The following is a 27,199-nucleotide window of genomic DNA, read 5'->3' on the forward strand; positions in this document are numbered from 1 at the left end:
ATTCGTTTTGTTCATACTCACTATAAAATGCTATCTTGTAAATAAAGACATTCAGCACACTGTGAAATGTATTTGTGCACCTACTTTTAAAATATTTCTACTAAAAATTTTTTAAAGAAAACCTTACACTTGTAGATAGTGGTACTAATTCTGTTAATAAAATAGTCACTGCCATTAAAATCTGAAGGACATACTCGTTACTTTACTATGCTGAACGTGTACTGCACAGAAAGAAAAGGAGCGGGTTTGTCTTACACAAACCAAGGACCATATTTTTTCTATTATTATTCAGCTTTTTAATTTTGCTACAACTTTTTTTAAACAAAGGGAGAAGTCCCTCATAACTAAAATCCTAAAAGTGACAGTGCTTCAAGAAGGTTAAAGTGTCAGGTATTCCAAAAGGATGGGGGAAGGAGAAAGAAGGAAGAATTGGTGTAAAGACCCAGGCTCCATGTGGAAAATGAAAACCAGTTGTTTAGTATCAGTGATGCCTAGGCTGTCGTATTTTAAGATCTACTGTTGGGATTGCATGTGTCTGAGAGGGCAGGTTTTGATATTTGTTGAAATGGCAGGACTAGGAAAGGCCTTAAACCTTGACCTTGACGAAAAAAGACAATTTGTGACCTTGACTTTTGACAGCTCATGAATTGGCCTCGGCTGGATTAGTAGATCAAGGGCGCCACCTCGTGTTAACAAGCCTCCTTGTAATTCTTCAGCTTCAAGAGAATGAAAAGCTCTTACCTCCTTGACTCACTGTTTTAGGGATTTAGTACTTATTACTTTAACTGCAGATGAAACAAATTTGAATATATGTAAATTATAAGTGTGCCTGTATATATGTGAATATATATCATTTATGTGTATACATGTATACATTTGCATGTCAGTGCTTGTGTGTGCTTGTATATATATTTGTAGAACCTGTGTACAGATATAGTATCGTTTATTGCTAACAACCCAAGCATTGTAATTTAAGGTGATTTCTAGAGTTGACGTACAAAACGTACTTTTATGGATGAAGTTTTGCTCCTTTTCTTCAACAACTAAATTTGATTTGTCTTCACAGTGGCTTGCTTTGCATCAGATGTCTGCAGTTCTGCTATAAAACTGTACATTTTGTTACAGTCTAAGAGGTGTTCTTAAATATCCATTCTTTCCTGGCCCTCACCCTCCAAGGTGGTCTACCATCCTAATTAGAGTTAAGTAGGCATCTTTACAGCAAATAAAAAATGTTGGATGCCTTACTAACTTGAGAGCTCTAGAATTACATTTCAGAAATTCAGAGAAATCCACCTCTTAAAAGGTCAGTATGGAGAGATTAAAGATCTCAGACCTACAAAATGACCATAATATGGGTGCAGAAAGAGAGTTATTTTGGATTGCTCAGAGCTGAGTGCTACTGTGGTGTAGTGTACCATCTTCTTTTGGTTTTGTAAATCCACCATTTGAATTGTGGAGAAATGTGTGCATTTAATGTTAATGACAACCATCAAATTATTATCATTATTATTATATCATCTGTTTATTGACTCATTAGGTGTTGTCATAAATCAGGTTTAGCATCATAAATAATACATAATACACTTAATATACGCATACAGTAATATATTTTTGTCAAATCCGCATTATGCATATATGTATAAAACTGTGTGTAGGTGGAACAATTGGAGGAAGCCTTGGGATGTAGAATTTTGAGATGTGCATTAATTTTTCTTTGTATTAGGGGCGAGAAGAAAGTCATAATGAATCAAAGAAATTGATTAATCATTTTAGGAAAATAATATTGGTTAGTTACAAAGTTGACTGTTGGAAACCTCTCCAATCTTACCTGAAGGCTTAGAATTTATTTATAGATGGAGAATCATGGAAAGAATCTCTAAAGACCTCTCAAGAACAGGATCGTCTTGAAACAAATGTCGAGCGGCCTGGTGAAGTACAGTTTATTTTGCTGCCCTGAGGATTTTCACTCCACTTATGGAAACAAATGCAAATGGTGCTTCAGATCCACCTCAGCACATTTCATTCCACATCACTTCCTTTCTAAATGAGCTGCCATCGAGCCAAAGTAACAACTGTCTCCCTAAATGTTTAAAGTAGTGGAAAATCTTCCCAAAGCTGGATCAGACTGTATGTATGCGAACAGCTACCACGCGGACTCTTCTGTCGATGGGGGATATTTTCCTTTCCATGTGAGAAGTATTCTGGGTCTTAGGCCTGGGATGGCGGCCAACGACTGCGCTGCCGGCATATCACCCCTTTTACAAGCCATCACGACTGCAGGAACCTTGGGTAAAGTAATGGCCTTTATTTTTTTAATGTCCGGTTTATAAAAGTGTAATGATAGAAGATATTTCAGGGTTGTTGGTTTTGCTTTCTTCCCTGCTCTAAAATAGTTGTTGATAATGCCGATCTCACCTAAGTCCTCTCATTGACAATTCTCATACATCTGTCAGATAGCCTGAAGTGGGCTTGGGTTCTGATGACTCCCTAATGCCCAAATAGCAACCAGCCTAAAGCTTTAGATAAAAGACATCCAGAACACCAGACACCTCTTGAATAATAGGAACAGCAGTGTCAGACACTGATCCATAGGCATTTTTGCTGAATGCTGGTTCAATTATTATTTTTCTAAAAAGGAAACTCTTCCTGAATAAGGATTCTAAATATAGGGCTAAAAAAAGAAAACCTACTCTTTCCATCTGCTCTTAATACTGGCAAATTTAAGGTATATTAAGTGAGAAAATGTAAAATGCCACTGTGTATTCCACTGCCATTTATGCCTGATGCAGAGTTGAAATTATCCATTTAATTAAAAAAAAGAAAAAGAATTTTTAAGGAAGGAAATTATTCATTTTTTAGAAATCCAACCTCATTGAAACGTTTTCATGAAAATTCAGGAGGCAGTGAAATTCAGCTAAGGGTGATACATTTGTGTTCGGTTAGATAGCACAAATTTCACCGTATAATAAGTGTGCAGATTACACCCTGCTGCGTGTGTTTGGGGTGGGGTGGGGTGGGGGGGGGTTGGTAAAGATGCGGCATCCAGCTTGCTGGTTGTGAATTCGCGTTTCAAAGCGAAAGCAGAGGTAGTGGGGGGCTGCTAATCCCCAGACCGAGTCGGTTCAGAGGCTCCCTTCCGGACTTACGGACCTCTACCACGGAGACGCTAGGGCCTTACTGATTTATGCGCATTCCTTTAAAGTTGATCGAATGCGTGTCAGTAGCCCAAGACCTGAAGAATCAGAGAAATGTGCTGCGAGTTGCTCACATCCCATTTTTCATAAGCAAAGATGTAGCGTTATCCAAGAGGCCTGGGGAGATTTATGCCTAGGTTTTAGGACAGGCACGCTAATTAAGTTTTCATCTGCTCCGCCACCGGGTAAATAACAGCCGGCTTCGTTCTTTATGAAAATACCCGCTTTCTCCTCGGCGGCTTCTCTCTTCACCCATCTACCTAGAGCCTGGAACAATGCCTTCGAGGCATTTGCTATTTTTAATTTGATACTGAAGAGAAGCAGGAAAGACTGCGGCGCAGAAAATTTCCTCCGCGAAAGCAGCCAAGGCCTCTTGCCACAGTTGATTTCATTTCTACCCGGCTTTATCGCGCCGCTGCAAAATTGAATTCACCGGGCAGAAATAATTACAACGATTGTCAAACCTTCTGAGCGGTTGTGCAGCAGCCCAGGTGCGGGAATATGGACAAGTGGGAGAGGAGCTGCTGGCTCAAGGAACTGCTTGAGGTCGCGCCCATCCCGGACAGAGACGCAGCTCGAGATCCTCCACGCCTCTAAATGACCCGTTCTCAAAATGGAGGCGCAAACCCTTCTAGAACCCGCCTGGCTCGGACGGCTTGTGTGCTGGGCGGGATGCTGGATGGTAGGCCGAGGTCAAGGCGACGAACACCAAGGACCCCGCCGCGCGGACCCTGGAGAGCCGGGTCCCCTCGCGGGCCGAGCAGTGCTCAGCTGCAGGTTGACGTCACCGCCTCCCTGGCTGGCCTTCGCAGGGCCCTCTTGGTGTTATTTGATGAGGACAAGCCGATTCAGATGTTTTGTACGGGTGCCCCCTTTCTCCCGCCCCGCCCCTCCCTCCCCAAGAGAATAATCGGGTATTTAATCTCTCCCAGTCTTAATTCTTGGCAGCGTGGAAGGTGGTTTGCAACGGGAAATAAAACTTGACAGGAGCATTTTCTCTAAAAGGGGTTCTGGGACGGACTGAAAAGAAACCGTGTTTTTCTCTACCAAATACTTCCGCTTTCTAAGCCCGAGGCTGAGGGAGTGGGAAAAGATCGGAGGGATCGGAGAGAGAGCTGGGCATACAGGGCCACGTTGTCGATCCGCGCAGCGGAATACCCGGCGCTCAGGGTAGCCCCGGTCTCCGCCCAGGCGGGGAAGCAGCCTCCAGCCTCCGTGCGCTCTGCGCTTCTCGGCCGCTCAGCTAGGCTGTAGGCCCCGGCGGCGCCCGCAGCCCGAGACCAGGGCCTCGCTCACTGAGACTTGGCACGAGCGGAGTCCTACTGGCACCCAGGAGAGAACTCTGGCGCTGGCTGAGTGCGTCCGGGGTCAGGCGGAGTAGAGGGCGCTGGGAAAGGCTTGGATCGCCTGGTTTGAGCTCTGAGCCTTCTGGCCTTGGAGGAGTTGCAGGGACTGGGGGTGCAGGAGCTCGCAAAAGAGGTGGTGAGAGCAGTGCTGGGTGCTTTGTTCCCGGCGGCGGGGCCTGTGGCCATTGCACAAAATGGAGGGGGGGGATGAGGGGAGCGGCGTGGCCTGCGTGGCTTGTCCCGACTGCTATTGGGTGGGAGAAGCTGGAGACGGCAGTGTCTCCCTCCCCGCGGCTGAGAGAGCGCCCTCCCCTCGCGCCACAAAAGTCAAGTCCTCGGCGCTACCGCCGCCGGCTCAGTCAGAAGGCACGGAACGCACAGTTTGCAGGCTGGCCAGTCCCGCTGCAAGCGGGTTTCTGATAGCCTGGGTTGACAGATTGGAATTAGGGGGTCTTTCTTGGTTTCCACCTCCCTCACCCCACCGCACCCCACCCCCCATGTTGGAAAGGACAGGGGGTCCCTACAGCCAGGAGTGGCCCAGTCTGTGTCCCCATTAGCGAATCCTGGAGACTGCAGAGCCGCCGGAGGCCTTGCGGAGTGAGAGGCAGTGCCTGCAAGCCCAGGGAAACGGATGCGGTTAGATTGCATTAGGAGCCCTGGTAGAAGGCAGGGTTGGCCAGGCCAAGAGTACCGTAAGTGAGCAAGGATCTTGCTGGGGAGCCCCTCCCAGTCCCGGAGTCTAGACCGGGTCATTCAGTGCATGCCAGGCCTTTGAAAAGACCCCTGATGCTCTTCTTTTCCTGCCTAAAGCCTGGGCCCTTGACGTGAGGTGCATTCTGCCAAAGGTAAAGACACCTGACTTCACTGGGTTCTGGAGAGCTGGAAGCCCCTTCCCTCTGCCTATAGCTGGCCTCCGGCTGGTCACTCTACCAAACCCAGCAGTCAGCAGATGGTTTAAGCCCAGTCTCCAAGTGCACCAAAGAGGTCCTGCAAATTATCTCCTCTTCTTTATCTCTAGGAATGATAGGGCTGCAGCTGGACAGAGGAGAGGTGAAGTAGGAGGGGTTGTTGGTGGATCCTGACCATAGCCAAACTGCCTGGCAGAGTGGGGTGGGGGTAGGCTCCTGGGACAGGGCTGAGCAGGGCCTGGGGCTACTCTTTTTCAGGCCTGGAATGTGAGCTGCCTATGAGCTATGAGTAGAAACCCAGCCAGCAGTGGCGCTGCCCTCAGAGGCATTGGTGTAAGGGGTGCTGGGGCCTCTGTGAGCCACTACTGCAGGACTTGAGACCTGGAGGGCCAGAGCTGACCTTCAGGCTGGGTCGCCGCCTTTTGTCCTCTTTATTGCAGGCGCACTTGGCTCAGAAAATCCATTTGGGTAGTAGCTGCAGGGAATGGAAGCCAGACGCTGAGAACTGGGGCTTCAAAAGCCCCCCACCGTGATATGCTCCCACTCCATAGGGAATAAAATAATAATCTTAATGAGTCGGGAACAATAAAAGTAAAAATTGTTCTCCTCAAAGGAAGGAAATCCCTCTTCTCCCATCAGTTTGGGGCCTACTAAACTAAATAATAACCAGATTGCCTGGGTACCTGGACCTTAACCTAGGCCTGTGTCCCATTCCCCAATGGTAGGACATGGACTTCTACAGGTGTTTCAGCCATGGAGGCTTGAACATAAGAGTTATACCAATAACTAACCATGGGGTCAAGTTCAAGGCATTACCTGTTCCTGTGCTGCAGGAAAGGTCAAGGGAGTTTGGGGGAGGGTCCAGTGCCTCACCAAGGGAACAAATTAGCCTCTGCCTTGACCTGGTAGTAATAGAGTGGGTCTTCTGATATTTCATCTCAGCCTCAGGCCGCCTCCAGGCAGTGCTTGTGATGGACGGACCATGATCTGCTGATAGATCAAAGACCATTTCCTAGGAAAAACTACTGGGAGCACTCCCTGGCCGTCCCACACAACCCACATCCCCTGCTCATGATGGAGGAGAAATGTACCCCCAAGACATCTCCTACTTAGAAGGAGAGATCCCCCAAATGGAGGGTGGTCTTCGACTCCAGGAAGGGCGCTGGCAGTCACTGATTCTTGCACCTGTGTGCAGTATGGTTTATCAGAGCTAAAATAATCTTCCATGGAGCTTTCTAGAAAGGGGGTGAGACATTTGGGACAGAAAAAGTAGGAGCTCAGGTGAAAATAAGATAAAATTGGTGGTACCTTAAACTATCAGTCAGTTCACCAAGAAACAATTGTAGATATCTCCCAGCAAGATTTGAGTCCTCACCGATGGACCTGACCCCTCCCAGTCTAGCTGCCATTCTGGATTGCCCAGCTTAGAAAAATAGGAGCTGGATCAAAAAAAAAAAAAAAGAAGAAGAAGAAGAAAGAAAAAAGAAAAGGGGAAGGAGGGAGAGAGGAATGATATCATGGGGACTTGGACTGGAGTATTCCCAGGGAAGAGGTGAGAGACCCAGCTCAGGTTTCTGGTGGAGGAATGAACTAGGGGGAATCAGGAACCCAATAGCCCTTCTTTTCTGTGCCTCACCGTTCGCATCCTGCACTGGGCTTAGAAAGGGCATCGTAAGAAATAGAAGGTGCAGAAAGTGGGAGACCGGTCTTGAACGTGGCAGGGCTGGAGGCAGGTGGGCAGAGACTGCAAAGAGTCATGACCCGCTGAGGCAGTGATGTGGTGAATGGGGCAACCAGGCCTTGGTATACACATTATGGACAACAGGCTGAGCATTCAAAGAGCTGCAAGTACTGGCGCTGGGAATTACTGTTCCCTGAGCCAGTCCCAGGGAAAGAAACCCCACCAGTTGGGGCTGGGAACCCGGGATTCTGGAGGCCCTCCCAGTCCCCAGCTCTACTCTTCCTGGGAGTAAGTAGGTGTTAAGCCGCCTTTGGAGTGACGGGCCTTGTAGCTCAGGTCCTTCGAATTCTTTGCTGGAAACGCCCCTGGCAGGACAACCGCGGTGACAAAGCCTCACAATGCACTGGTGTGCACTGGCCTCACCGAGGCCACCGCGATCGGGTACCGCGACCCCTAGGGCTGCAAGAAGAAGCGGAGGCGGCAGTGCTGGGCAGACGCGCCTGGATACACTTTATTCCGATATCCCGCGGCCGGGGAAGGCGAGTGGTGCGCAGAGCGCGCGGATCCCGGTCCCCACCAGGGCGCACTCACCGGGCCAAGGAGGGTCCGAGAGAAGCTGCCTAGCTACCCCCTCGCCTTTTGAGCCAAATCAACGAAGCTTCAGAAAGACTTGGTCTGTTTTGCTGACCAAATCGCCTCGTTAGCCGTTTCCGCCTGACAAGGCTGGAGCGGGCTCCCGCCTTCTCCTCTCCCGGTGGCCATCTCCAAAAGCAATGCCGGGAGCGAGGGGGCCCAGCCCTGCGAGGGCCGCCTAGACCTTGAAGTTTAGAAAAACAACAAGAAGAGATTTAAGTGGCTCCCTCCCTTCTCCGCAGACACACACGCACCGTCAGGCCGCCACCACTTCCTGCCTTTGTTTTTCTTCCTCCAAAACATTTTTGGCCTCTTGCATTAGCCGCTGTGCGGCTCCGGACTGACGATAAAAGGAAATACACACCAAAGAACTATGTTCTGTAGATGGCCCGGCGCTGTGGGCGCTCCTGAGAAATATCAGCTTATGGGAAACCAGTTGCCAGGGCCAATGTCACAGACTTGCCTGCCGCGGCCTCTTGAAGGAATGCAGTTCGGACTTGGCCTTCCCGGGCGGTTTTACTCCCAGTTGGGTTCTCCCTGAGCTCGGTGGGCTCAGCTCGGCTGTTGAGCCTCCTGCAAAGCAGAAGAGTTAATTAGACTAAAAGCAGAGTGAAAACGAAGGGCCCGCAGCTCTGCCTCTCCTCTCCCAAGATTTGGTCTGGTCCTCAGAGCTGCGCCCACCTATTGCTCGCTGGCCAGCCTGCCTGGTGAAACATTCACAGCGCCTGTATATTCCGGCCAAGAGGGCCAGAGATGGGCAGAACTGGGAGTAGCGCACAGACGTGGGGGAGCTGAGCACCCCCTCCTGTCGCTGCTGCGGAACTAAAAGCCTTCAGCACGCTCAGGTATTTTCGCTTCTCCTGGCATTAAAAACCTTTCCCTCATCCACCTTTACGGCAGCGCCCCCCTCCCAGCCCCCTCCCAGGCGGCACTTCCCTACCGGTATCCCGCTTCATACAGCCTCACAAATTGCCCGGCAAGCAGCTCCCAGGATGCCTTCCTCCGACCCAGCCTTTTCTCCGGTATTCGCCTTTGTCTCCTGCCGACACCCATGGGATCCAGACCTACCGGTACCCTCTCGACTTGGCCCTTGAGGAGGGCATGGGTGACATAGGTTAGGTGCAGCTGCGTCCACTCCCATGCCGGCCTTTCTGCCAGGACCCCCTCTCCAGGCACAGAGGACGGGAGGTGAAGGAGCTAATTAGGAAAGGGGCTGAACGCAGCCTGGGAGGCGGCTTGGCGTCCCCAGCTGACAGGAGGGCCACCGCAGCCTGTCTGCTCAGGCACAAGCTGAAGTTGACTGCCAAAACTGCTATAAAACCGCAGGTCTGTCTAGAACTGTTTTCGGTTCCCCTAGACGCCCCCGGGTTCAATTATGGACTTAAAAGCCCTAATACAAGTGCAAGAATTTGTTTGCCTTCACTCGGGGGCGGGGCAAGCCCCGCAATGGTGGCGCCTTTGTTACAGCAAAGTCACTGAAACCCCTCATGCATTCCTTTTGTTCGAGGGTCGGGGTGGTGGGGTCTGGGTGGGCTGCCGGTAGAGGGTTTGGGACGGTCAAAATGAAATCAGGAGCGGCCCAAGTCCTGCTGTTCGCCAACTTCTCCTTCTCTCTTTTATTCTGTGTTCAAGAAAGATGCTGTGGAGAAACAAATACTTTGCTCCGTTGGTCACTGTTGGAAATCAGTTTTTTTCGCTGCAGGGCAATCCTGTCATTGTGATTTCCAGCTTTAGGAGGTCTCAAGCTCCCCTTCCACAACAACCTTCCTTCCCACTGGACATTCTCGTGCACATCACTGCCGCCCTCTGCACAAACCACAACGGACAAATGTTTCAAGTTGAAGATGCACGAATAATTTCAAGTTCTGCTCTCAGAGATTCAAGGGGAAAGAATATTCTTGCAGCAAATCGCAAATAAGGAGTTCATTAAACCGATGTGTCTGAGTAGCTTGATTTGTGTTAAGCAACCCTTGTAAAAGGAATGGTGGGAGCCACATAAATATTAATGCTAATAAATTAGTTTATTCCACTACAGAGTAATTACTTGATATTATTGATATTTACAGCAGGTATTCAAATGCAATGGTGGGCCATCATTTGGGGAAAATACATAATGAGAATATTTCCTTTCCAGTGCAATACATGATTAGATTTGTTATGGAGTCAGTTACAGTCAGCTCAGCAATAAATAAATAAATCGATGTTGACACTTAAATACCAAAGATCTTAGAGTTTATACTCTAAATCTCCCCAAGATATGTAAATACCTTCCTCTGTTTCCTAGACAGGCAAAGGTAAAAGGTTGCCCTTTTTCATTTTTTGATTTTTCTTTAGCGACAGCCCAGCTCCTTTTAAAAAGAGCTGTGGGGAAGCCTCAGGGCAGAGCCCCCTCCCAGCTCTGGGGCCTGCCTGCTTCTTCTGTGCCTCTCCCTTCCTTCACTTCCCCTGAAAATTGTGCATTCAATCCTGCAGGACCGCCAGCATTTTCCACCTTCTCCTTTTTTTGCCTTTTTTTTTTTTTTAACCTTTTCTCAAAGAAAGTGAGATTCACCCTAACTGCTATGCCTCTGTCTCTACCTTTAGCTGGAACCTAGCCTTTTCCAGGTATCCTTGCCACCTAAGGTGTGGGAGTGTGGGAAGCACTTCTTTTTTCTTTGGTATTGCGTTTCTTCTGGGGGATGAGTAGCAGGAAAGGCGCCGAACATTCTGAGTTTCTGCCCTGCACATCCCTCCGCTTTCTCTCTCAGGCTTTGCAAGGACGGAGAGGGGGCGTGCTATCTATTTCTCACCCACGGCTCCCTAGCCCTTGCACCCTCCACGCCACCCCCACTTCCCCAGCAGCCCTGAAGCTCGCACGCAACCTGGTGGGTCCCCTGGAAGGTGCAGCATACCCAGAAGGTTCCTCGGATGCCAGCGCCTCCAAAGCAGCCCCAGGCTCGCCTCAACTGCACGGTCTCCCGAGTCCTCGGCGCCAGAAGACCAGGCGAACGCGCCGACCGGTGCGCATCCGTGCAGCCCCTGTGCCTCTGGCTCTGAGGAGTGACTCCGAAGCCCGGTGGGCAGCGAGGAGGAGGGGGCTTTGCCAAATAAAGGGCGGGTGAGGAGGCCGATAGTGAGGGTGAAGGGAGAGGAGGATCCCGGGTAAGACGAACGAACGTCCTTCCGGGCCCTGCGGAACCCCGGCAAACCGCGGGGGAAGCTGCCCCGACTGTTGGCGGTTTAGAGTCGGAAGGCACTAAAGCGCTTCGGAAGTGACCATGAATGCGACCGTGTAATCAAGTCACCGTGCAAATCGGGCAAGCCACCAGGCCAGCACATCCACGACTGCGAACTCTGGCCCTAAAAGGAATCCGGCCAGGGTCGGAGGCAGAGTGGTTCCCAAAACAAACCGGTAATGGGAGGGGGGTGGTGGCGAAGAAGGGTGCGTGCAGGCGAACCTCGCGTAGACTAGATCCCGAGACCACGGGCCATGCAGCGACGGGCCCCCACCCGGCCATCCCCAGCCCGTGGCATCCCTCACCATGATAGTGGTGGGGGGCGGGGGCTGAGATTTCTCACCGGCCTCGGCGCCACTTGAGGGCCAGGACCGAGCAGCTGAGCGCAAGCGAGCGTGAAGGGGGCGCACCCCAGCCTCGCAGCGCACCGGGAGGCCCCCCAGCCAACATGAGTTACACCGCCGATTACGTGCCTTCGGTGAGAACACCGAGTGACGATCTGTTGCTTCCCCTGAGGTGGCTACAAAGAAAGGAAGCCGGGGAGGGAGGGAAGGGAGGGAAGGGAGGGAAAAAAAAAAAAAAGGAAAGAAAAAAAAAGGCCCGGACTAGCTTGCAGCTTGTCAATTTCAACATCGGGTCACATGACCAGCACCTCCCTGCTAAGGATGGGGATAGATTTCCACGTCAGCTTACGTCTCCAAATTTCTACTTCACGGATCCGCTTCAAAGAGGCAGCTGCAGTGGAGAATCATGTTAAGCTCGGCTACTGCGGAGAGCCCAAGGTAGCCCAATGATGGATTTTGATGAGCGTGGTCCCTGCTCCTCTAACATGTATTTGCCAAGTTGTACTTACTACGTCTCGGGTCCAGATTTCTCCAGCCTCCCTTCTTTTCTGCCCCAGACCCCGTCTTCGCGCCCAATGACATACTCCTACTCCTCCAACCTGCCCCAAGTCCAACCCGTACGTGAAGTGACCTTCAGAGAGTACGCCATTGAGCCCGCCACTAAATGGCACCCCCGCGGCAATCTGGCCCACTGCTACTCCGCAGAGGAGCTTGTGCACAGAGACTGCCTGCAGGCGCCCAGCGCGGCCGGCGTGCCTGGAGACGTGCTGGCCAAGAGTTCGGCCAACGTCTACCACCACCCCACCCCCGCCGTCTCGTCCAATTTCTATAGCACCGTGGGTAGGAACGGCGTCCTGCCCCAGGCTTTCGACCAGTTTTTCGAGACGGCCTACGGCACCCCGGAAAACCTCGCCTCCTCCGACTACCCCGGGGACAAGAGCGCCGAGAAGGGGCCCCCGGCTGCCGCGGCGACCTCCTCGGCGGCGGCCACAGGCGCACCGGCAACTTCAAGTTCGGACAGCGGCGGCGGCGGCGGCTGCCGGGAGGCGGCGGCGGCGGAGGAGAAGGAGCGGCGGCGGCGCCCCGAGAGCAGCAGCAGCCCCGAGTCGTCTTCCGGCCACACTGAGGACAAGGCCGGCGGCGCCAGTACGTATAAAGGCAGCGCCCTGCGCTTTATGAAAGGGGAGTTGGAAATCTAGCGCAGCACCGCTGTTAAATTTTTATATGCTGTTTTATAAGCATATAAGGTTTATGAAGGGCCTTTAGGTTTCCCCCAACAAAACTTTGTTATAAAAGGCGGGATCACGTGGCGAGTGCTGAAATTGGCCGTGAAATACCCACCGGCCAAGGCATGCATTTAAAAAAAAAAAAAAAAAAACCCTCCTTTTTTCCCCTTTTTTCCCTTCTCAGCTCCCAAGCCCGGCAGCTCGACCCCGCTCGGGGCCAGCTCGGCGCTGGGGAGCCGGAGGTGGGCGCCTGTAAATTCCCCCTGCAAGGGCTCCAGGAGTCTTTGATAGCGAGGTAATCCGGAGATTTTTATAAAAGCCATGTGTTGCGCCGAGACTCCAGTCCCGGCCAGGATTCAAAGGCTTGGCTGTTTAACGATGGCGCTAGGAGCGTGTTTAACAGATAAGTAGCCTGCTTAGCTCAAGCAATATATTAAAAGAAACAAATTAACCGAAAGTTGGCCTTTTTGTCCAAAGGAAGCCATTTTCCTCCGGCGGGGTGGCAATTACATGCCGCCCTCTGTACAACTGCATGTTACTCACAATTGTTATTCAATGTCAAAAGCGGATTTTAAAAATGTCTTGTGGGTTGTTTTTTTTTTTCCTTCTGGAAAAGAGGAGCAAGCCGAACCTGGGCACAATTTACGGCCCCCTCACCTCATTCCCTTTACCCTATCTAAACTAGCACCTCTGCCTTTTGGGGTGACTGTGGCGGAGGTACTCAGGGAAGGCCCAGGTCCCCGGCTTCTGCCGCCTCCCGGGAGTCTGAGGCTGGCTGCGGAGACAGGAGCTGGTGGCCAGGGCTCAGGCTCGCCGCTGACAAAGACCCGGCAGCCACCCCAGATGTTAACACCGAGCCGAGTCATGGCCGCAGCCGGGACAGACAGGGGCTGGAGGCGCCTTTACTGCCCCGGAATGGGCCGCCCAGGTGCTGTAAGGTGAAATTTCCGCGGGCTGCTGTTTGTTTAGTCTGGTGGGCAGGGAGGCAGCCGGCAACCTACACTCCGCTGCTTTGAAAGAGGCTTCAGCAGCACATACCAGCCTGTTGCTGTACAGGGCCCTCTTTTCTGCTCCAGGGGCAGTGGCAGCCGCTTCCCCGGGGGCCTATCTAAGGAGCTGGCTTTTATCTGGGGCTGAGATTCGCCTGCTGCCTGTCCTCAGCCGGCAGAAGGAGACTGCGGGAGGGCAGGGGCCTGGAAAGACCTTGAGGGGGCCCGGGCCGGGCGTCCAGGCACTGGGGCCAGCCTTTCTCCCTAACCCCAGGCTCTGGGATTGCAGCCCCTGTGCCTGGCTCAACCCCTGCCTCTTTCTCCCTCCACAGGTGGCCAACGTACCCGCAAAAAACGTTGCCCATACACCAAGTACCAGATCCGGGAGCTGGAGCGGGAGTTCTTCTTCAGTGTCTACATAAACAAAGAGAAGCGCCTTCAGCTGTCCCGCATGCTCAACCTCACCGACCGACAAGTCAAAATCTGGTTTCAGAACAGAAGAATGAAGGAAAAAAAAATTAACAGAGACCGTTTACAATACTATTCCGCCAACCCTCTCCTCTAAAGCCCCAGCCATGGAGATGAGGTTGGGGGCTTTGTATATGTGAGATTATATGCAGATTTTGCCCTTGACAAGGTCAAGCTACACGGTGACTTTTGAAGAGAGGAGATGTGCAAAAGAGGGGAGGTTAAATGGAGACAACCCCGCAGGAGGCAGCCTGGGACTCGTTTGGAGATAGGTGATTAAGATTCCTAATAATGAATGGATTCAGAGAGTTGTGTATCAACTGGAATGAATGGTTTGGGTACCCTAGTGGTTTAATCTTGAGTGGCGGAGCTTTGGGCTGGGTGTGGTCTCCGCCTAGGACTGGGCCCCCTGATGGGTCCCCCAGAGGCCGATCACCGCCTGGGACCCTCCACACTGAGCCTGGCCACCCCCAGAACCCCTGTGTCAGGAAGCTGCACACCCTCTGAACACAGTTCAGCTCCAGAAGGTAGGGGGAGGAATCCTAGATGCCCAGAATGGGGATGAGGAATGGCAAGCAAGGCCAGTGTGAAAGGTGGCTGGACTAAGGAGGTGGATATGAGGTAGGAGAGGCTGCAGATCCATGAAGAAATAAATCTACTATTCCAGGTGGCATCAGTGGCTCTCTACTCCTCCAAGCTACCCACCGCACCATACCAGGTCTGAGCTCCTAGCGCCTGCCTCCTGCAGCCCACCTGATGTTTCTTCCTACAAATCCAGGCATCTTCATCCTGGCCTGTCACACAGATCCAAAGTTTGTCACAAGGCGGACCCATTCTCCACCCCCACCCTCCCACACACACCGAGGTGGAAGACATCGAAAAGCCAAGAGGCCCAGGCTGACCGGCCTGCACTCTCCGCAGGAAATGCCTGTGGAGAGCGGGAGCTTGGCAAAGGCTCTGCCACACTTAATTGAAACTTGGATTTCCCTCAGCGTCTGGCAACAAAGCAGTGGGCCTGGCCTGCGGGTCCCCTGCTCTGAGGAGCCTGAGCCCCCCCAAAATGCCCCGTTTCAGTGTCATGCTCCACCCTCCACAGCCCCAGAACTGCACTTGGAAGCTTCAGGTGACCTTCCAAGAGCCCAAAAGCAGTTTGGAATTATTTTAAAAGATAAATATTATATTATATATATATTTCCCTGCAGGAACCAAAGCGAATTTTAAAAGATGCAATGTAGTAGAAAAAGATGATGAAGAAAATATTTAAAGGCTCTATCTGTTTACATGTTTCACGGTTAAACTCACTCACTGCTAAGAATATTTGAATGTACACTTCATACAGGGATGGTGTTCAAAAGATTTGTAAATAAAGGAACCATAACCTATTTTGATTGATTTTTTTTTTTTTTACCATTAATTGATTCCCTTTGAGGGATGTTGAAGAGGGTAGGAAGAATGTTGGGAATTTTTAAAAAATCTTTTGCAACATTTGGAAAGTGTTGGAGGTGGGAATGCTCAGAGGGGGTTTGGCCCTCCAGGGCCTGGGTACCCCAGCTGGGAAAGCCAGGAACCCTCCCATTGAATTTTCTCTGCTTCCCTGTGTTGAGAAATGTCCTGTGGCTCTGTTTGTAATGGGAGAGTTGACCCGTCCTCGGCTCTCAATACCGTGTATGTCGCAGCATGTATACAAGCGGCAGGGCACAAGAAAAATAAAGACGATGGAAACCTGAGTATCAGGTCTTGGTGTGACATTCCTCTCTCCATTCGCCTTTACTGCCCAATGTCTGCCCCCCCTCCAGTACTCCCCCACCAGTAAAGGGGCAAGTTACCAGGTTCTAGTGGGGAAGGGGAGGTGACTGAGTGGGGATTTAGCTTTAATAGCAGCCAGGCTTAGGAGGCCAAAGTGGCTGGCCATGTCCTTGTGGGAAGTGGGGTCCACGACAGTGTATCGTGGGACCTGGAATGAGGCTCCATCCACTCTGACCCCAGCCCTGGGAGAAGGCCTTGGGGCACGGGGTGACCAATGGGCCTGACCCCTTGCTGGACTTGCCCTCCTCCGGTCTGGGAGGCATGAAGCGGAAGTGCCTGGGGTGCCCTGGATTCTCCTTCAGCAAGAGGGAGGCAGGCCTGGGCAGCAGGGCAGAACAGGCTCTTCAGAAGCCTTTAAGGGTGCTTTTTCCCCACCTCTCAGTTGAGGTTGACTTTTTCTTTTGGGGAAAGAAAGATGCCAGTTTCCTTTTGTGAGCTGCCTTTGAACTTCTGCCTTAAATTTGGACATCACCCATAACCTTGAGGGGTAGGGCGGAAAGGCCTTTTGTTGCCCACCCCACCCCCACCCACCCCACCCCCACCCCACTCTCTTCCCCCCGCCACCCAGGCAGACAGGGCTGCACTCGGAAAGAGGCCCCAGACCCTAGACCGGCTCTGTTTATTTGTTTGTGTATTTGTATAACTGGCGCGACTGGAGAAAACGAGCTGAAAGGAGAGTGGGACAACCCCAGAGATGAATGTCTAGGTTGACAGACAGACCCAAAGAGACTGAACAAGGTCCCTCTTAGGGGGGTAGGAAGGGGGCGGGCAGGGAAGTCCCGGGTTTAGGGGAAAACTTCCTTTGGGATGGTTAAAGATTAACCAAAGTCTTGCAAGTTGCTAGAGAGCGTCTAACCAGCAGGACTACTCGCGGGCGGGCGGCAAGCGGGCGCGGGTTTGATTTCCGAGCCCTATAAAAGTCCATCCTCCGATGGCTGTGACAATGTGGTCGTAAAACCGTCCCAGGCCGGCCAATTTGCATATTTGGAATGCGCCGCTATAAACCCGCCTGGGGTTTTGCAGCAATTTCTTAGATGTAAAAATGAGATCTCAATAGCAGCGGGCTGGGCACATTCTCTCGCTCTCCCGCTCTCTCTGCAAAGAGACTACTTCCCGCTCACAGCTCAGGGCTGGAGCTCCGGCCCGGCCCAGGCGCGCGGCCTCCACCAGATGGCGCACTTCCGATCAATGTCAAAGCCGCCGGGGAGCCGGGAACCCCAGCGCGATTCTTGGCCTTTGTTCGCTTCTGATACTAAGAGCAGCACGGTACATCATTTCACTTGCCCCGCTTCCCTTCCAGTCAAAAGGAAGGGGGACTCACCTTCAAGAGGTGGTTGGTTTTGTAATTTAAGGCAATGCGCCTTCACTAGGCCTCGTGGGCGTCGCGGCGCGGAGAAGCCAACTGCCCCTTGGCAGTGCTGTCGGAAAGTGTCAAGGTAAGAGGCCACAAGTTTGGTAATTTCAGTCTAGCTGGGGCAGGGATGGGGGGGTGGCCGATGTCTGTTCACGCCTCGGCAACGCGGCTGGGTTTGTATGCTCCAAGGTGATGCAGTAAGCGTTTGCTCCACCCCCCCACCCCTCAATGTTCTCTAAGGTTGGAAAGCAGGCAGAGGCCTAAGTGCAAAAGTTGGTGATTTTAGCATCTTGTGCCAGCCTTTCATCCCAAGGCGATCTTTCGATTTTGTTGAATATTCAGAGTACAATAAACCGGGGATGCAAGGTGTCCAGGCAAAAGGGTTCTGGCTGTGCTTGGATCGTGGTTTGGAAGGGGGGGGGGAGGGGTGGGAGATAGCGGAACTGGAGAAAACAGAAAGTTTATCCTTGAAACAATAGGGTAGCTAATGGCCGTGGCCGGTCAGGAGGGCTTATTCCGTGGGGCAGACGTCTGGAAGGATTGTACTGGGTCCCGGTGCAGTGAGAGAAACATTTGTTCCAATAACGATCAATTCTGAGAAAATCGTATTTTATTTTTGCGGCTACCGGAGAAGCTGCCGTGTGTAAATACCTACGCATTTTCAAAAGTGTGGACCAAGTATCAACTGATAGACCAGTCCCTCCAACAGGGTTCTCATAAAACAAGTTTTAAATAGTCACAATTTACTTACATTTGGGGGACCAGATTAAAATTCCCTCTTTCTTCCATATTTAAATTTTTATTCCAACCTTTTATTCATTAGTTTCTTGAAATAGTTATTTTATTTTCCAAATATACTGTGGTTGAGTGAAGGAATCACAAGGAAGGTTGGTACTAAGTGTATGTGTAAATTTCACCTATCAAAAGCCACTAGTCTTTGTTCATTCTGGGTTCCCAAACTGTGCCAGGTAACCACAGGAAGGAGTGCAGACCAAAACGGTGAGCTGTTCTCTGCAGCGGAACCTTCACTAAAATCCCGGACAGACACTTCCAGTTTCAAGACCAGCTGTGGTTTATTGAGAACAGAACTAAAGATATTGCAATTGACGGGGTGTGGGAAAAGGCCTAGAATCTACCCCCTCCCCCACAAGACGGCATAGGCCAGCTCGGTGGTTGATTTAAGAGAATTTTTTAAAGCGGGTTATTTAGGGATAGACGGCACCTGATCGATTCAAAGCATTTCCTTTGCAAATATTGACATTTGTAAAGAACAGGAAAAGAATGTCATTGCTTAGGAAGAATTCCCTAACTATAAATTGATGTTGCTGTGTAAATTGTAGAAGCCCTGAGTTTCGGCTAAAGCCCGATACATGGAAGCACTGTTTATTTTTCATTTGTGGAGCCGCAGCACAACCCCACCAAATAATTTGAAGGTCCATAAACATTGAGAGCAGCCTCCAGATACAAATTTGTTTACTGGCTGTCTCAACTTCACAACTAGTTTTTAAAGAAGGAATTTGCTTCTCATAATTAAAACTTCTTATTCCTTGTCGATTGCAAGGGCCTACTCGGGAGCTGGAATCGGCTTTTCAAGGAGCTGCGTAATTCTGCCAAAGCACTCATTATTCTACAGAACTGAGGTTTACTTGTCCTTCTTAGACCTGGGGGGTGAGGGGGGCAGGAATTTTGTCACTCAGGTAGAAATGAGTGCTATTTATCCCCCAAATAAAATATAGGCCCTGGCGGCTGCCACGTATAAGGCGCCTGATTGAAGCAAGCAAGCACCGGCTTTTAGGTCAATGGCATCCTGAGGGAGAGGGAGAAATTCAGCAGCTGGGACTGAAGACGAAAGGATAGAAGAAAAGAAGGCAAATGCGCTACAGGGAGAGAGACAGGGAGGTGGCTAGAAGCAGACCCACGCAGCAATCGAGGTGGGGGTGGCCCTCGGGAAAGCCGCGGCAATCAATAAATGGAATATTTTATTGAGGAAGCTAACACCTCGGTGTTATAGTCTAGGGAGCCTGGAGCTCCTGGCAGGTCACAGATGCCGCGGGCTCCCAGACTGCAAGGGAGGGCAGAAGAGGCATGCAGCGGCATTTAACTTGAGTTTCCGCTGCATGGATATCTTCTCGCTTGAACCAGAGGTATCAGGCCCACAGTGCATACCCCGGGGTTCACCCGCAGACTCTCTTTGACCACCAGGCTGCTGGTGGGGATGGGATGGAGGTCCTGCGCAGAGGTCCCCCCACCCCCAAGCTTACACACCTTTTTACATTTAAAGAAACAGCTCAAACTAAACACTCCCATTTGTTTTATTACAAAGGGGGGGGGGGCGGGGAAGTCATGCTGGAAAAAAAACAGCTGGCTCTCCCCAAATGCTTGGGAAAGACCCAAGTGCCAATGCCATGGTCCCTGAAACCTGTAGCGGACCTCCCAACTCCTGCAGGCCTCAGGCCCTGGGGCTTTCTGTGGTGGAAACAGTACCCAGCTGAATCTGTAACGCTGGTTGGCACGTGGGTGCTCCTGGATCCCATCCAGCCCAGAACCCATTTGGCTGCCCTGCAGGGCCCTGACCCAGAGCAGGCACCCGTCTTCTCTTATCAGCCAAATTGGCAAGGCTTCCAAGTCCCAAGAGAGGTCTAGGAGACAATTTGGACCATGAACTTTACACTGTACATCCAAGAGCACCCAGAAGACCCAAGGAGGTTTTGATGAGACTGTGAACCCCTTGAAAATAATGGGTCAAATTGTAGGATTATGCAGATGTGCACTTTTTTTTTTTACAGGAGAGGAATCAGAACTTGCCTTCGGTTTTTGAATGAGGCCCTAAACTGCCAAAAAGATTAAGAAAGAGAAGTTTAGATCACTGTCTTTCACTTTATTTCCATAGCCCCACTACCTCAAACATACTCTCCAGTTACACGTTGCCTGGAAAGTTGCAATCTGCATTTAGTTGAAGAGGCACAACCCTGGGCCCCAAGTCCCGGCATTTTCTCCTCAGGGAACCCTGCCCACTACTTTCCACTAACAGAGCTTTTCTGAGAGATATGGGCAGTGCTAAGGGGCAAAGCTCCCTTCTCTGACGGTTCTGGCTTTGTGGCCTTTCCCCATGGCACTGCTAAGCGCAGCGATTCCAGTCCATTGCACCCGCCTGGGGAGCTAGTTAAGGGTGGGGCAGAGCCAGACGGGTAAAGGCAGGGGAAGCACCGTGACCCCGGCGCTCAGAAGCCTCTTGGCACTCAAATTCGTTGGCCTCATGGGTCTAGCCGGATGAGAATTTTCCCTGGCCTTGTGCGGGAGAGCAACGCAGAGAGGGAAGGCGAGTGCAGGATTCCTCAGCGCAGACCCGTGAGTTGACCCTCAGCGGCCTTGGCTGCAGCGCTGCTGCGGCCTCAAGACTCAGGACTGCAGAGATTTGGCTTTGTCTTGCTCTCTGTCCTACTCTCTCCCTCTCTCTTTTCTCTCCCTGTGCCCCCCCCCCCCTCCACCGTCTTCCTCTCCACCGGTTGCCCAGTACGCAGAATTGGTTGCCGCGGGGCGCCGAGGTGTAAGTGGCCGGAGCGCAGCGCGAGCGGTGGCGCGGCCTCCCGGGCGCGGCCCATGGTGTAGCTGCTGCCGGCAGCGACCACAGCTGCTTGAATCTCAGAAGGCAGAGCCACGGCTCTGCTGCCAAGTCTCTCCTGTGCACGTTCGGGATTCTCTCAGAGTCGTCTTCCGCCTCAGGCCGAGTTCATACCCGGAGGGAGGAGGCCAAGTGCGGGGCATCTCTGCTGGGGTGTTCAGGTCTGTCCCCATCGCGCACAGAGGCCTGAGTGATTTGCTTCCCCGGGATCTTGGCGTTCAGCAGGTCCAGCCCAGGCCTCCGCGGGGGCAGGAAGTGGCAAGCGCGGCAAGCCTTGGAGCACCCTGTAGAGCTGTAGCCTGGGGGCAAGGGAAAGATCTCCCAGATCCACTGGATTCGGCAGGAAAAGGTCACATTTCCTGAGATGTCTCTGAGGCCCGTAGTTGGGGCTACGGTCCTGGCCCGGTCAGCCGTTTCCAGTTGACTAGAAGTGCTCCCCCGGTCAGGGCCGAGGGAGAAGAAGGTCCCGGTGTCTGCTGAGCAAAGGCTCTGGCCGCTGAGCGCTCGGATAACTGGGCCGCGAGCCCAGCCGGGCCTCGCAGGGAACGGATTTCCTCATCGCGGGCCTCGTTAAATGTGCACACCGCAGGAGTGAGGGTTGCCCCAGTCGCGGGTTTGGAGGGGAGGGGTGAGGGAGGGAGGGAGAGGGGAGGGAACGGGGAGGCAGGAGCCTGGTGACACTGGTTCTTGTCATAGTCTCCCCGAGCTTGTGAACGCCAAGGCGAAAGGCTTAGAGCACCAGAAGAGTGTGGCAGAGGTGGCCGCAGGGCGTCCCCCTCCAGTGTCCCGCTCCTGGCAGTTCCAGACCCCGAAGGCCAACGCTTCATTTCTCTGAAGTGGCGTGTGAGTTTGGAAGCTTGCCCAGGGGATGGGGTCCGCTGGCCTCCGATGTTGGGATGGGGGTCTGTCTTTTCTGCCAAGGCTGCCCAGTCATTCCCCACCCCCCAGTCTTGCCAGCCCACCAAATTCCACTGCAGGAATCTCAGGGAAGACAAGCCAGGTGAGCAGGCATGTTCCAACCCACAGGGAGAGAAGAGCGTCGGGGGACCGAGGGGCCAAGGCTCGATTGTGGCATTTGGAGGATAATTCTGGATGGGATGTGAGGAGAGGAGAAATGGCATGAGCCAGCGTCCAGTCAGCTCTGGATGCCTGTCACTCTAAGGGTCCTGTTGGCCCAGGAACCTTGTCTACTTTTGGAAACTGGGGCCAACTCCAGGTCCAAGGTTGAAGTGGAAGAGTTTGAGACCACGACAAGGCCCCTTTAGTGCTCAGGGAGCTCCGGGGACCTGTGGCTATTTCTACAACAGGGATAGGGAGCACCCAAGGTAGGCCGGAGCCTGCACCATAAACACCCCACTTGTTAACTACGCGGGGCCCAAGGGCGCTTCAAACAGACCCCCGCAAGGGGACTCACGTCCGGGTAGGGGCGGGGCGAAACCAGGGGCCAGGTCCCCCACTATCCACGTTGGTGCAGCCCCTTCAGCTCCCGGCCTTCGGGCCGAGGTGTCGGGCGTGCGTCTCCCGGCCCATCAATACAGATTACATATTTATATCAATCGCGGGCTCGCAGGACGCCCTCAGAGAGCCGCCGGGCGCCTACGAAACCAAACTGGGAGTGGTCGCGCGGAAACTCTGGCTCGGGATTGGCTGCGGGCGCCCGCCGCGGTGCGGGGGGATTGCTAATCGTATTCAGCATGTTTTGCACAAGAAATGTCAGCCAGAAAGGGCTATCTGCTCCCTTCGCCAAATTATCCCACAACAATGTCATGCTCGGAGAGCCCTGCCGCGAACTCTTTTTTGGTCGACTCGCTCATCAGCTCCGGCAGAGGCGAGGCGGGAGGCGGTGGCGGCGGCGCGGGGGGCGGCGGCAGCGGTGGCGGCTACTATGCCCATGGCGGTGTTTACCTGCCGCCGGCAGCCGACCTACCCTATGGGCTGCAGAGCTGCGGCCTCTTCCCGGCGCTGGGCGGCAAGCGCAATGAAGCGACGTCGCCGGGCGGCGGCGGCAGCGGGGGCCTGGGTGCCGGGGCGCACGGCTATGCGCCCGCGCCCATAGACCTGTGGCTAGACGCTCCCCGGTCGTGCCGGATGGAACCGCCCGAGGGGCCGCCGCCACAACCCCAACAGCAGCCTCCACCCCCGCCGCAACCACCCCAGGGCCCGCCGCAGGCCACCTCGTGCTCTTTCGCGCAGAACATCAAAGAGGAGAGTTCCTACTGCCTCTACGATTCAGCGGACAAGTGCCCCAAAGGTTCGACCACCGCTGCAGAGCTGGCCCCCTTTCCGCGGGGTCCGCCGCCCGACGGCTGCGCCCTCGGCGCCTCCAGCGGAGTGCCAGTGCCCGGCTACTTCCGCCTCTCGCAGGCCTATGGCACCGCCAAGGGCTACGGCAGCAGCGGCGGCGCGCAGCAGCTAGGCGCTAGCCCATTTCCCGCACAGCCCCCGGGGCGCGGCTTCGACCCGCCGCCTGCGCTCGCCTCTGGCTCTGCAGAGGCTGCCCGGAAGGAGCGAGCCCTCGAGTCGCCGCCGCCCCCCACGCTGACCTGCGGCGGTAGCGGCGGCGGGGGCTCACAGGGCGAGGAGGAGGCGCACGCGTCGTCCTCGGCTGCGGAGGAGCTCTCTCCGGCCCCTTCCGAGAGCAGCAAAGCCTCGCCCGGGAAGGACTCCCTGGGTAAGCAGGTCGCGTCAGAGGGCCGCAATCAGGCGGGCAGACAGATAGACAGACCCAGGAAAAGGAAGGAGCAGAGAGCCAGGAGCCCGCGCAGCAGCCGGCCGGCCTTGGCCCGAGCTGCAGGCAGGCTGACCTTGTGAACTTGCTTTTTAATATTTGGGCGTGGGGATGCAGTAAAAATTCATGTCCGGCTTAGTGTCCCACACCAAGAAGTCCTCCGCGCTGCCCTATGCGTGCCGTGGCTGGGGACAAGGACACAAGCGAGCAGTCCCCCTCTTGTGCATGCCCTTCCTCCTGGACCCGACCGGAGCACCCCACGCCGTGGCGCAACGCGACCCACGCGGGGGGGAGGAGGAGGGAGGGAAAGCAGCTCGCCCGCTGATAGTGCGGATATTTGTAAAGCATCCAAAATAAGCTGCCGCCAACGCCAATAAATAAGCCCATTAACCCGCGAAGTTCGAGTTTACGATCCCCCATGCTTTTTTCAAAGTTGCTGGAGGGGCGGGAATCCTCGTTGCGGGGAGAAGAAAAGGCAAACCCGGCCCAGACGCCGGGGCCCCAAGCTGAGAGCCAGAGAAGGGCCATTTCGCTTCCCCTGGAACTCGGAATCGCCCAGACTGCACGTCCTGACTCCTGGAGAGATGTGAGGGAGAGCCCTTGACCCCGAATCAGCTTTTCGTGTCTTCACCGTTAGCCCAACTACACGCATTTCCTCCCTTCTCGGGAGGGCTTTGGGCAGCCAGGGGCCTGGGATGAAACACAGCCACACTGCCCACTCCCCTTCCAAGGAAGCACCCCAAGCTCTGGAGCTTCAGGAAATGCTTGTTTGCCTGCTATGAGGCAAGAAGCAAAGAAATGTGTTAAATTCAATAGATACAGCCTGGCCTCCCAAGCTGGCTCCTTCTGCAAGCGCCTGCAGCTTTATGCTAAAACAGGTGTTTGGGAAAAAGCAGAGGAAAATGTAAATTGGGAGAGTGTGTGTGGACTGTAGGCCCACTGGATTTTGCACATGCATTTCGGAGGCTATCCCTCTTGTGGGAGAACTATCCCTATTTTAAGAGAAACATCACAAATTCACCCTGTGTGCAGCCCGCGTGGCCTCGACTTAACCTTCCCCTCTTTATTCCCTTAAACACCAGGCAATTCCAAAGGCGAAAATGCAGCCAACTGGCTCACGGCAAAGAGCGGCCGGAAGAAGCGCTGCCCCTACACCAAGCACCAGACGCTGGAGCTGGAGAAGGAGTTTCTGTTCAACATGTACCTTACTCGAGAGCGGCGCCTAGAGATCAGCCGCAGCGTCCACCTCACGGACAGACAAGTGAAAATCTGGTTTCAGAACCGCAGGATGAAACTGAAGAAAATGAACCGAGAAAACCGAATCCGGGAGCTCACAGCCAACTTTAATTTTTCCTGATGAAGCTCCAGGCGACGCGGGGTTTTTTTTTTTGTTGTTGTTGTTGTTGTTGTTTTTGTTTTGTTTTTCGCTTCCAGAGAGCCGGTCCCCTCCCTCTGTCTTCGGCCTCTGCGCTAGGAACTCGCACCTGTGCCGGAGACAGTGACCCCCCCCCCCCCCACTCGCCATCTCGCCGTTACATCTGTGCAGGGCTGGTTTGTTCAGACTTGTTGTTTCTTTGTTTGTTTGCTTGGTGTTGGTTTATTTGTTGTTTTCTGGGGGAAAAAGCCATATCGCGCTCAGTACTATAGAGAATAGATACTGTTCTGTCAAGTGGTGACTGGGCTGGTTGCTGCCTGGGGTCCCACTGCTTGAAATGGCCCCTGTCTTCCCCCGTGGAGCTGGTTTCCTGCCCAGTCCGGGGCGAACCTAGCCGGAAGGCCGAGGTCCCACCGTTGGCGGGTGCTGAGGTGTCTGGCTTGAGGTCAATGGTGCGAGGGGCCACCACCCGGCTGGGCTGTGTTTAATCAGGGGATACTGGCCCTTGGGTTTCTTTTTTCTTTCTTCTTTTCTTCCTTGGCAAAGCAACAAGAAGGGCTTTACAGGCATGGACATACAGGTTGGCAAAAGAGCTTGACTTTGGCTGATAGGAAAAGCAAGAAAGATACAGAAAGATTATCTTTTCTTTCATCTGTAAGATATCCCAGCTTTAAACAACAACAACAAAAATGTCCAGGAGAAGGAAACTTCTCTTCCAGTTTGTGTAAGGTCTTGCATTGCTGATCTAAATTATTTCACTTACCTCTTCCTGGCTGTAGATAAATAATCTGATAGAGTTTTGTTTATACATGTGGCATTAGTGGATTTTTTTTGTTATTAAATAATTGTTACCACTGGTAACATGCTACAAGCACACCACAATTCTCCATATCTTGTGGAGATGTTTAAAAATTCACTTTCTTCTTTTGCTTTCTAAAATTCATGGAAGCCTAGGAGGGCTGGGGCAAGCGGAATAGGCTAGAGAAAGGGAGGCATTGTTTGGATTTCCTTTATACTGTGAAGTTACATGCATAAAAGGGTCTAACCTGTAGGTGCAGAAAAAGAAAAACTATAAATACAAATCTGTATAAATGTCTATTATTATGAAAATTGCCAATCTTGTTTTAAGCAAATGCATTCTATTGTTATTATAAATGTTAGTTCTAGTTCTATTTACTTCTAATCTTAAATCAGAATAAATTAATATTGTAATGCTGCTGTGCGTGGAAAAAAGATGATGTTTATGTTCTTATAGAAGAATAAAAGCTGTGGAATGAAGCTTTTAAATTTTACTTTTTTTTTTTTTAACTTATCTCCACCTTCCACTTTATCCCGTCCACCACTTTTACAACAGGAGGACTTGCCCGCGCCCCCTGCAATTACTTTAGGCATCTATTTAAATATTACCTAGACGGTCGTAATTTGTCTGGGTCCTATAGCCCTGGTGCCGTAAGGTTTGTCGGCTTTTGTTCAGTTTTATGACTTGCTAGTATATCTGGATTGTGGCTGTCTTGGACAAGTGGTTTCAGTTGAGAGAGGAGCTGCATAGACAGAGGAAGCCAAACAGGATTTCTTTTGGGAGCCCCGGGGAGATTCACAGAAGCCGGTTATTCTGCGGGTCCCCCGGTTTCAGTGACCTCCCGGGAGCAGGTCGGGCCCACAGCGTGTCACTAGAGCCCGTGGCGGCGGGAAGGTGAACTGGGCCCGGCCGCCCCCTCTGCCAGCGCGGCCTCCCCCACCTGGCCGATCTCCGCGGGGCCACGCGTTTCCTGCTGGCCCTAGGTGGGGGGGCCCGACGCCGGGGGAGGTGGGGGAGGGAGGGCGGGAGCGCGCGTCTAGGCGGGCGGGCGGGCGGGGAGGGAGAGGGGGAGAGCGAGCCTCGGGGAGCGAGTGCGGAAGGCCGCTGCCAGACAGGGAGCCGTTCTCGATGCTGTTCCTGGCGCTTTCTGGTCGACCCCGTCTACCACCGCTTCGCGCGGGCTCTCTGAGCTGAAGATCTAGGACGCCAGCGCGCACACTGCTCGTTCTCTGTTTTCTTCTCGCCACCCCCTTTCCTTCTACCTCTCTTCTCTTGCCTTCCCTCCCTTCCTCTCCCAGGCTTACCGTCCCGGGGCCGCTGGCTTTTCCTTCCGGGACTCATTTGAGGCAGCCAGGGACATGCGGTGGCGGCGGCGAGCGCAGGTTGGCGACGGGCCAGGCCGGGAGCGATCGCTGGGTTTTTCTCCTGGGCTGCGGGCGGCGGGCGGCCAGGCAGTGGCGGCCGCGGCGGCAGCGGCGGGAGAGGCAGCCCGGCACAGGCAGCACCAGAAC

At 52.9% G+C, this 27,199-nt stretch overlaps 2 protein-coding genes across 2 annotated transcripts; both read left to right on the plus strand.

The window, feature by feature from the left end:
• Positions 1–11,767: 11,767 nt before the first annotated feature.
• HOXA11 (homeobox A11) lies at positions 11,768–14,101 on the plus strand. Its single transcript, XM_077162953.1, has 2 exons — positions 11,768–12,467; positions 13,869–14,101. Exons 1-2 carry the CDS (start codon positions 11,768–11,770, stop codon positions 14,099–14,101), a joined length of 933 nt encoding a protein of 310 aa, XP_077019068.1.
• An 8,395-nt stretch (positions 14,102–22,496) lies between these two features.
• Positions 22,497–24,871, plus strand: HOXA10 (homeobox A10). Its single transcript, XM_077162955.1, has 2 exons — positions 22,497–23,457; positions 24,597–24,871. Exons 1-2 carry the CDS (start codon positions 22,497–22,499, stop codon positions 24,869–24,871), a joined length of 1,236 nt encoding a protein of 411 aa, XP_077019070.1.
• Positions 24,872–27,199: the final 2,328 nt, after the last annotated feature.

This window comes from Tamandua tetradactyla, chromosome 1 (assembly GCF_023851605.1).
Source record: "Tamandua tetradactyla isolate mTamTet1 chromosome 1, mTamTet1.pri, whole genome shotgun sequence".
Taxonomy (NCBI): Eukaryota; Metazoa; Chordata; class Mammalia; order Pilosa; family Myrmecophagidae; genus Tamandua; species Tamandua tetradactyla.

Excerpts from the sequence above, each read along its gene's own strand:
- HOXA11 (XM_077162953.1), top strand. The coding sequence starts at position 11,768 with ATGATGGATTTTGATGAGCGTGGTCCCTGCTCCTCTAACATGTATTTG. Across the intron at positions 12,468-13,868 it reads GGACAAGGCCGGCGGCGCCA|GTGGCCAACGTACCCGCAAA; the intron begins GTACGTATAAAG and ends CTCCCTCCACAG.
- HOXA10 (XM_077162955.1), top strand. The coding sequence starts at position 22,497 with ATGTCAGCCAGAAAGGGCTATCTGCTCCCTTCGCCAAATTATCCCACA. Across the intron at positions 23,458-24,596 it reads GCCCGGGAAGGACTCCCTGG|GCAATTCCAAAGGCGAAAAT; the intron begins GTAAGCAGGTCG and ends CTTAAACACCAG.